Source organism: Mus pahari, chromosome 16 (assembly GCF_900095145.1).
Source record: "Mus pahari chromosome 16, PAHARI_EIJ_v1.1, whole genome shotgun sequence".
NCBI lineage: Eukaryota > Metazoa > Chordata > Mammalia > Rodentia > Muridae > Mus > Mus pahari.
In genome coordinates this window covers 34,992,674-35,003,171 of record NC_034605.1, presented here as the reverse complement: position 1 = coordinate 35,003,171, position 10,498 = coordinate 34,992,674, and the positions used below count along the sequence as shown (strand labels likewise).

The 10,498-nt window shown below is 49.8% G+C and overlaps 1 protein-coding gene across 1 annotated transcript; it reads right to left on the bottom strand.

Annotated features, from left to right (window-relative positions):
* Positions 1-6,711: 6,711 nt before the first annotated feature.
* Foxq1 (forkhead box Q1) lies at positions 6,712-9,473 on the bottom strand. The gene has a single exon (XM_021216020.2). The coding sequence runs from the start codon at positions 8,763-8,765 to the stop codon at positions 7,560-7,562; it is 1,206 nt and encodes a 401-aa protein (XP_021071679.1). The 5' UTR covers positions 8,766-9,473; the 3' UTR covers positions 6,712-7,559.
* Between the last annotated feature and the right edge of the window lie 1,025 nt (positions 9,474-10,498).

The window sequence follows — 10,498 nt, the reverse complement described above, 5'->3', positions numbered from 1 at the left end:
GGGAACGGAGGTAGAGGGATTGAGCAGCCAGACAATGGTTGTCACAGGATCAAGGTTGGAGGACCTTTCTGTATGCAGCAGAGCTGACCCCAACGGACGAATGCTGTGCTATCCTCACTGCTGCGGTGCCTGAATCTCGACTAGATTGCCTGTTCCACCACACCCTGTATTTGCTTTCTCTCTTGAGATTATCGGTCCAAGAAATTTTCGAAGCAAATTGGTTCCCAATCACACCCTCTAGTATTAGTCACTGGGAGTAATGGCCACCAGGAGGGAAAGCCCATTGTGATTTATCTGTGGCAGATTGTGACATATCGATTCTGTGGATTCTCTTTATGTTTAATTCCTCGAAGAATTACGGATCATTTCATTCATACCCAGCACCTCTGCCAGCGAGGGGAGGGATGTAAGACAAAGCTTAAGGCTTGCCAACACGATGGTTATCTTAGAAAACTGTGGTGTGTGTTTGTGGAGATCGTATATTTGGTACACAGGAGGATGAATCGTCCCAGGCCAGAGCATCAGTCCTCCTAGGCATTGCCATTAGCAAAGGGGTAAGAGGGGAAGTCACCAAAGTGGCCACCTTTGTCACTTACTATCATATCCTCCATTTAGCAGAATCTCGATTCATCTAAACTTGTATAGCCAACTGGTTCCAGTGGGGGTGGGGGGGGGTGGGGAGGGGGTATAGCTTGGACTGGTGAGGCCAACAGAATGGTGTATGAAAGGACTTGGGTAGAGTTTTTGTCTCTCTTTCATGACTCACAGTGCAAGTAACCTGCCATGAGCCCTGCTGGGGGCTGGGGCCTCTTGAATCAACACTGACTAAAGATACAGTGGTTTTCATTTCCTGTGACTCATTGAGCAAGATAGGGTTCTGGGGCCCCGGTCTGTGAGCTCAGGTACTTCAGCTTTGCTCGGGGACACAGCATAGTAGGAAAACCAGGGTCACCACACCTCACTTTCCACAAGTCATACTGGAGTTATGTTTTGAAAATCACCAGCCCGTTTTTTTGTTTTGTTTTTTTTTGTTTGTTTTTTGTTTTTTGTTTTTTGTTTTGGGGATCCACATTGGCAGGTTTGTCTTACTAATGTGAACTCCTAAGTCTCATTGTGTTTCTGAAGCAGATGCTGGAGCCAGGATCAGGAAAGGACCAGGAACAAGGTCCTCCACACACCCTCCATCCGTGCGTTCCAGGGCTCGTGGGTTTGCTTCAGCCAAAACCTCGAACGAGCCACATCCTTGTGCTCTTGACTGTGGTGAGGTCTTTTTATTGCATTTATAAATGTTCCCCCTGGGGCTGTTACTCAAAAGGGTTCATCTAATGAATAAGACAACTAACAATTATTCTGTTTCAGATTGCTAGCTACGTGTAACTTCTCCGAGGGGTCAAAAGTGTTATGTTTGCTCAACAGTGCTCCTGCCTTCTGACACTTGTGATTACAGAACTGGAGTGGAGGTGAAGTCAGGACACAGAGAGAGCTGCATACACAGGCCCTCTCTCATGGAGGAGGACTGCTTTTGAAAGCAGGGATGGCTAAGCATATTTCATCATACTGCCCTGGGACCCAGTTATTTTAAGCTCAGGTTGGTCTCTCTCTCTCTCTCTCTCTCTCTCTCTCTCTCTCTCTCAATGAATTCTTTCTTTAAGGGTTCTGGACTTTGGTCTGTATTCTAGGAATGAGAAGGATCCTGGGAACCACTTTCTAAAAAAAAAAAAAAAAAAATCTCTCTTCAGAAATAGTGCCTCTTCCTATTTGACCTGTCCTCTCCGTTCCTGTCCATTTTTTCTACACCTGCATACCACTGATGCCCCACTTGGGGCCCATATTCCCTTAATCAAAGAGTAATAGGTACTAGTTACACACACAGCTTTGCCAAGGGGGGAAGCCTATGAGGAGCTGTGTCTGACTTCAGGAAAGTTTCCCTTTCCTTCAGGTAGACCCCCTAAAAAGTTGCAGTTAACTGAATTCCACAAAAGAAGGGTTATCTCCTTTAATTTAGCTGTTAGTAAGTTAGAAACTTAACTATCATCATTCCCCTATGAACACATCTTCAAGTCGGAGTGATTGAGGTGTAATTTGCACCCCCACTTTTAGGTACGGGACTTAAATGCCAGCAGTGTATATAGTAACAGAACCACCGTCGCAGTCGACAAACATGGAGATCAGTTCTACCACTCAGGAATTCTCTTCTCCTGCCCCCTGGCAATTGTCCATCTGATTTGGCCATTTTAAGTGCACAAATGTCACCCTTCAAAGCCTTGAAGATACCCCTGAGTCTCCGAGAACCCTGAACAGCACTCCCAGTTGCCCACAGTGCTCTGGCCCAGTGCAGAGCTGCCATGCTGTAGAATTTCCACTTGTGTTTTATCCACTCCTGGCTTCTGGGACCTGCTGTCCTCCAGCTGGGCACTGAAATGTCCGAGGAGACCACCGGGATAAGGATGTTTTTCTAAGAAGATAAAAGCCCCCCTCCCCCAAGCATTCTGGTTGCTTGGCAGTGTGCCAGTAATGTCAGAGGATCTTATTTCTACCCAGAAGCAAGAGCAACCTTGATAAAGGTCAAAGTATTTTCCACTACATGGGAGAAACACTTTAAGACCACTTACGTTTGATGTTTGAGTCTTACTGGTCACTCCTTGATATCCTGGGGACATGGAGTAATGTCCAGCTTTGGAAACAACTGTCTAATAGCCACTCCAGGAAGGGAAAACCATGATTCCAGGACTAGAAGATGCCAGAGGGAGTTTGGGCTCCCCCAGAAAAATAGCAGTTCCCCCACAGAGCAGTTCTCTCTGTAAGGATGATTGTGTAGTCCTCTTTAATCATTCATTCCTGGGTCTAAGAAATTTACCTGGAATATATTTTCCTAAGTCTCAATGTGAGTTACTATTTGGGCTGGTTTTAGGGCTCTTTTCTAGTTTTATCTTCCTTAAGGTTTCTCACATTTAATGACTACTTTATTTTCTGGCTGTATCTATACAGACATGTGGGCATATGTATTTCTGTCTTCAGGCTCCTGAGTGCCCACTGTAATCTTCAGTTGTACCATCTCTGTAGTCCTGTCTCTCAGATAAACAAATGAAGGACTGACTGGATCTCTCAACTCAGTGTCGGAGTCCTAAAAACCTTGTTTATGATGAGGTCTCTTGAAAACAGCATGATGTCTCTTCGCTTCTGCCTCCTGCCTCCTCAAAGAAGTATGCCAGCGTTTCATGCCTATCTCTCCAAACTGATACTTCAGCGAGCAACTGAGATCCTCAAGAACACAGCGGGAGGACACATTACTGAAAATACACATTGTGACGAGTCAGGGCGACAAAAGCTGGAAGTGCTCTTCCTGTGTTAGTGATCTCCAGTAGATGTTGCAATGTCTGGAAGAACTGTATCTGTGTTTTACAAGGCTGCCATGCTTTGAAACATGCACTTGATCCCAAGTTGACTTCGGGTGGGAAGAAAGAAATCCTTGCTGCCATCTTTGACACTACACGGGAGTTTTCATGATACGACTCTCCCAGCTGTGGCTCTACTAAAGCCCATGGGGAAGATCATTTCCCTAGGGTAACCCTTCTTAGCATTTTGTTTGAGTTCTTTTTAAGTGGGCTTTGCCTGGTGTGTGTGTGTGTGTGTGTGTGTTTGTGTTTGAGAGAGAGAGAGAGAGAGAGAGAGACAGAGACAGAGACAGAGACAGAGACAGAGACTCGAGCATTAATAGATTGCAAAATCTTCCCACCTTTCCCCCCCGCAGTTGGAAACTGGCTATCAGAAGCAACCAACGCAGGAATCCATATATTAGTTGGATCTTAGACTAGATGTGATCAAAAGGCTCGGTTACAGCTTGTTCTTAAAGTGGAACTTCCTGACAACAGAGCAGTCTAGGAAAGGCTGGGGAGTGTGGTCCATGTGGGTTGTTTATACTTTGCTTTAGGTTCCCAAAGCCAAGGTTGATGCAGTTCTTTTTTTTTCCAGTCTGCGCAGGAATTGGCCAGTGACAGGAATGACATTTGCTTCTGGTCATTCGCCCATTTTAATAACGCTGAAAGGATTTGGTCAGAGAGAGGCACACTCTCCAGTGCTCCGTGACCCTGGAATCTTTGCCAAGTTGAAAGAGATCCTGGAATCTGGGGCAAGTTACTGCTTTATGGTTTTGATCATGATCTTCTTGGAAGATACTTATTAGGGCCATTTGTTGACAACATTAAGAATTAACAAATTATGTTGTTAAAGCATAACAAAAGTTTAATGGTCTCATTAGGGGACTATAAAGTCTGTAACTTAAGAGAGAAGTATTGTGGTGTTGGAAAGCATGACATATTTACAAAAGGACTCCTCAGAGTCTAATTTCTAGAACTGAGGCAAAGCTCAGCTATTGTGGTCAAAAGAATTACAGTAAAACGGTAACAGAGAGAAACAAAATCCTTTCATATTTGCTGACAGTAAGTGCCCCCTCCTCCGTGGTGTGAATGTAAATCTATTGAGGTAGCTTTTTAAAGTTAAAAATTGAACATAAAGGAGAGACAGTCTCTCTCTCTCTCTCTCTCTCTCTCTCTCTCTCTCTCTCTCTCTCTCTCTTTCTTTCTTCCTTCCTTCCTCTCTTTTTTATTTAAAACAGAGGGCTTTTGTTTGTTTCTGTTTGTTTGATAGCTGGTATGGGAAAACAGGAGGGGCTTCTGTGTCACAGACAGGTCCTTGAAGGCACTCTTTTTTTCCCAGCAGAATTCTGCTCCTTGCAGTCTGCAGGAGTGTACCCATGGGACTCTGCAGAAGGGAATGGAAATCAGTGCTGGCTGTAGCATGCATAATGGGGGTGAAGTGCTGGTCTAAAGTGCCAGCAGCCAGTTGGTACAAATAAAATAAAGTAAAATAAAATAAAACAAAACGACAGTTTGGGGGAGGAGCAGAGAGCAAGTTTCTGGTGATGAGAGAAACCACTTGACAGTTGGGAAATCCGATCATCTTTGTCGTAAAAGTGAGCGGAGACCATTTCATGTCAGCTAAGTCCAGGCCAAAATATGTCTAGGTCTGAAATCTCTGCATAATCGTGGAAAGAATTCTGACTTGGGAGCTGCAGACTCTGGGTTTCAGAGCTTGATCTGTCACTCAGAGTGGGACACTTAAAGATAGCCCCCCCCTAGCCACTGTTTTCTTGTATATATAGTGAGTACTTTTTCTTAGATCCTAAGATGTGCATTTATCTTAGCCTGTGAATTTGTTTTGTATGTTGAGTGTGGATATACATTCCCAGAGGTAGAAAAGCACAGCTTGGGAAACTTCAGAGTGGGTGGGAGTGGACACAGTAGGGTTTACTTCTTCATGCTCACTGGTCAGCAAGGCTAACCCTGGAAAGCTTTCTGGAGCTTCTAGGAGAACCTTTATTTGCTGGTGAGGAGCTTGGCTTTTGTGTATGTTGTAGGGTATTAGGGGTGGGAGTGTCAAGAATCTGAGTCAGTTCTAGAAGGAGCCCAGGGGCTGTTGATTCAGAAACCCAAGGCTGTGGATTTCCCCTGCCCACCTCACTCAACCAGCAGAGGCTCCAGAATCCTGGATGCTCTTGGCTTACCATTGGCCAAGTTCCTTACCAGCCACACCATCAATGATGGTGCAACAGGTCTGAAGGTTTCAAAGATGCTGAGCTCAGACTTGATCCTACCAGCTTCAGCACAGAAGGAAGGCCTGTGTCTCTGAACTTTGAAGCCCTGTGGCCTGAAACAAAAGTGTTTCCACAGGCCCCCACCCCCCTCTCTGTGAAGCTGTTCTGTCTCCCTGGAGGCCTAGCGCCCAGAAAACAAAACAAAACACACACACACACACACACACACACACACACACACACACACACACACACATTGCAAGATACAGGATATAGAACTGACCAGAAACTCCCAGTCTGGGACTCTGAACAATTCCTTTGAAAACCCTTCAGTCCCTAGGGACAAAGGCTAAGGAGGGGGAGCCCTGTGTTGACTCTCAGTAAGAAACCTGTGAAGGCTTTCTTACATCCCTGTCCCAGAAGGAGCATCCTCCAACAGGTTCGCTGCTTTCTTCTCCTCAAAATGTTAAGATCCCAGGTCACCTTTCTGTCTGGGAAGGAGGCCCGGATATTCTGTCTGACTATCTCACCTCTTCAGACTTTTCCAACGTACGGGAGCTCTTACGGACCTGTTGCTTTTGAACTTACCAAGGAATCAGCGTCCGTATTTGGGAATAATATTTCAGCTGATGGCAGGAGCGATCACACAAGTGTCCACACCCAGGCAACTGTTTTAGTTCAAGAAAAGGCAGCTTTGTTTTGATAAAAACACCAGCATTCAAGTTGCCCTGAAAATTGCCTGAAGGCATTTTTTGGTGTGTCAAATAAGTTTTACGCCAAGATCAAGTTTCCAGCTTCAGTCAACTGACTTGAAAATGTCCACCTGACCAAAAGCTGTTTGCGTAGCTCACCTGGTCTGCTAAAGGTTGGTAGGAGAGAGATAGGCAGATGTATGTGTTGTGCTAACTCCTGGATGTCTTTGAGTCTAGGAAATTCTATTAATGGAAGGCCCATCCTATACATTGTAAAGCAATAGCAGAAAATGAAATCACAAATATCTTGATCTCAGTATGAAGGACTTTTTTTTTTGAGACTCTGAACCCATTTTTTGGGGGTGGGGGCAAGTGGTAAAAATATCTACCCCAATCTACTACCACAAAGTGTTTAGTAGATCAATTTTGAGTTTTATTTTTTTAAAAAACAAGCAGTATGCCTGGGGTTCATAAAATTTATACACAAATATATACACAGACACAAATAATATTAAAATAAAAATCACACTTGGTTTCATGTGGTGGTGGCCCTGGCACCCCACAAACATAATGCTAACTTTTCTTTTAAAGAAATTGCTTGGCCCAAGAAGACCACAGTTAGGTAACCACCAATAAAGCTGTAGCCGTTGCCTGCAACATTTCAATTCAGGTTTCAAAAATATATAAATAATTTAATTACAAAAAAACCCAACAATATTTTTTTTCTTTTTTCTTTTTGGCACAGTGAAGCATTGGTTGTTAGCAGAGAAAATGACCAGAAGTTTGACAGTTCTCTTACACGTAGTCACTCCTGTGAAAGACACACATTTACACAGCGGGGTCTCAAAACCCCAAACAGTAGTCATCATTTTATCCCATGGAGTGGTTCCCTGATGTATTTTTCTTTTTCTTTTTTATGGGTGGGGAAGATAAATCAGTGGAAGGTGCAACGCAAATAGTAGGAGGGAGAGGAAAGCCTCTATGCGGGAGAGTACAGGCCTGGCCAAGAAATGGAAAAGAACGGCTTTGATCCTCTGTAAAATTACAAAAGACAAAGGAATCTATTCTGGACTAAGTTAAAACACTCGGGTCAAAATGCTTAACTTTAAGGCACATTTGATGGAGAGTTGAAAAAAACAAAACAAAACAAAACCCAAAACTCTATTCCTCTGGAAAGTGGAAAGGGCACAGCCCTGGAGCCTGCATTCCAACCTCCTCAACAAAAGGCGCCCCCAACTCCACCCTAGCCCCTCCTGCTGAGCTCAGAGCTCCTGTCAAGCTAGCAGCTTCTCCACCGGGTAGGACAGGTGCGGACCGGGACCGCAGGCCGCCGCCGCCTGCAGGGCCGTGGGCAGCCGTAGGGGGCAGTACAGGTGCGCCGCGCCGGCGGTGTCCGGACCTCGGAATGGCTTGGCTGGGGCCGCGGTGGAGAGGGGCGCCAGCAGCAGGGGTGCCGCGGGCTGCACCTCGGCCCCGCGCGACGCCAGCAGGGTGGGCTCGCCCGCGCCGTAAGCACAGAGCGGCAGCAGAGTGCCACCGGGCGCCGCGGGAAGGAGCGCGGGATAGGCGCGCAGCGGCGGGCAGGGAGCGGCGCCCCAGGGTAACTGCACCCCCAGAGTCGGGTCGCCGTCGCGGCGGCTGCGAAAAGGCTTGCTGAGGATGCTGTCGATGGCGAAGGAGCTGGAGAACTTGCTCGCAGGGCTGGAGCGCTCCTCCTGGCGAGCCGGCGAGCGCGCGATCGGGGAGGAGCGGGCGGCGGGCGCGGGCTGCGGGGTCCCGGCAGGTCCGGGTGGGGCTTCCTCCGGCCGCAGCCCCGACGCGGAGACTGTCGTCCGGTGGCTGAGGCGCTTGCGGCGGCGGCGGAAGACCCCGTCGGCGAAGGTGTATTCGCTGTTGGGGTTGAGCATCCAGTAGTTGTCCTTGCCCCAGGGCCGCGAGGGGTCGCGCAGCACCTTGACGAAACAGTCGTTGAGCGAGAGGTTGTGGCGCACGGAGTTGCGCCAGCCGGTGTAGCTGCCCCGGAAAAAGGGGAACTTGCCCATGAGGTACTCGTTGATCTCGGCCAGTGTCAGGCGTCCGCCCGCGGAGTCGCGGATGGCCATGGCGATGAGAGCGATGTAGGAGTATGGGGGCTTGGGCCGCCGCGTGTACGGCTTGCTGCGCGCGCCCTCGCCGCCGCCCACGCCGCCCGCGCACGGCCCTGCCGCGGAGGCCTGCGTTCTGCTGCCATCGGTTGCCTCGGGACCGTCTTGGGCGCTCGGCCTGCCACTCGAATTCCTCTCGCCGCCACCACCTTCCAGATCCCCGGCGCCGCTGCCCGCCGCCGCCGGGCTGTTGGCCGCACAGTCCCCGTCAGAGCCTAAGGAGTCGTCACCAGCCGCGGACAGTGGAGATGGCACGTCGCTGCTGCCGGCCCCCTCCAGGTCACTGCCCATCTTGTCCCCGTGGGCTGCGCGTGGGGCGAACACCTCCAATTTCATGCCGGCGCTGGTGCTTCCAGTCCGGCACGGTTACCCCTTTCCTGCGCGGTCGTAGGAAGCGAGTGGCTCCCGGAGTGGCGATCCCGTGGCCCGCTGAGTCTTTCTGAGAGAGACGCTTTTCCGTAAGGTTCTCCTCCACTGGGTTTTGTATTATTATTTTTCTTTTTTTTTGGAGGAGTTTTGATTGTTGGGTGAACTGAGGAGTGGAGTGATAGAAGTTGGTGCAGTGCTATACTTACTCCGAGATTTAGAGACTTTGAGCGGAAGACAAGCGAGGAATGAGGGGCCACCCTGAGAAGCGGGGACCAGGACACTCCAGCCTTAGGATTTCGTGCTGGGAGGACCTAGCCGGCGCATCTGCTATTTGTCCGGGCGTCCAAAAGTGTTCCTTCGCTGGACGTCTAGGTCTCAGGCACCGAGCTGACGTTTGCTGGCGCACCCGCTACTTTGGAGGATAGGTCGTCTTCAGCCTCAAGAGCCCATAGAAAGGAGTCTTCGAGGCCGCCGCACCCGCAGCCGCCTTGCCACCCCGGGCTTCCCGGGCAGCATGTCCGCGCTGGCCGGCCACAGCAGAATCTCGCCTCCACCTTCGGTCCGGCCCAATATAACCCTGCGGCGGCTCCGCGGGGGCGGGGCCTAGGCGCCCACGGCCAGGGGGTGGGGGAACTAGGTGGCCGAGGTGGCCGCGGCTCCCCCCACGGCGTTCATCAGGCCGAGGCCACGCGGCGGCGCGGCCACAGAGTCTCCCCGGGCGCAGGTTGTTTGTTTTGGGTCTGGCCGGCCCCGCCCTTTCGGTCTCGCCAATAGGGAGCGAGCGCACGGCTAGGGTGTGCGCGCGTGTGAGCGCGCCTGTGCGGCTGCCCCGCCCGCCCCGTTGCGCAGGTAGGAGCTTCGGGCTTCCCGCGGCCACCGAGTGGGTTTCTGCGGCCCCCGGACTCACGGAGACGATTGCTCTACTGTACCTGGTAGAGCTGACACTTTTTGGATGCTCCAGAGAGACACCTAAAAGGGCTGGGTCGAGGGACGGATTTGCTGTCCTGAGCTGCGCGCTGCGTACAGCCTGCAATTTTTTTTTTTTTTTTTTCTTGGCAACGAGAGCAAAGATTCTTAGGAAAGGAAATCCCTGGTGATGATTGAATCGCTGAACTACAGAAACCCCGTGGAACAGCCTTTGCATTGACCTCTTTCCGTGCCCTTCCTCTTATTTCCTTTCTATGGCCAACTTTACCCCTTGTAACAAGTAAAAACCACGAGCTTGAAATTCTATGACTCTTTGGTTGGACGTGCCTTCTTGTTCCTTAGCCAGCCTCCGACTTTCACTTTTATTTTGTCATACCTGGCTGGAGGCTCTGGGGGGAAGAAGGCAACGCCCCATACGTTTACTGGGAGACTGCATTGCAAGAGGGGTGCCAGGCTCTGCCTGCATTGAGTCCCTTCCGAAGTCTTGTGACATGGGCAAAGCCCACAGTCGTGCGGTGCCCGGGTTTAGCAATCAACAAGAATCACGGGAGGGTGTGTGTTCCTTGGGACATGAGGTAGGCAAGGCGTGTTTATCGCCATTTGTTTGCAACTGTGCTCTAGAACTTGTCTTGGCTTTAGTGGCACGGGGTGTCAAACAGGAAAGGAGGCCCCTTCTGCTGCTACTCCGACTGTCCTGACCAGCGCCAAGTCGGTGTCAATTCTCCAAGGAAAGGGGCCTTGCACCAGGAAGGGTGCACTTCTGACCTTATGCC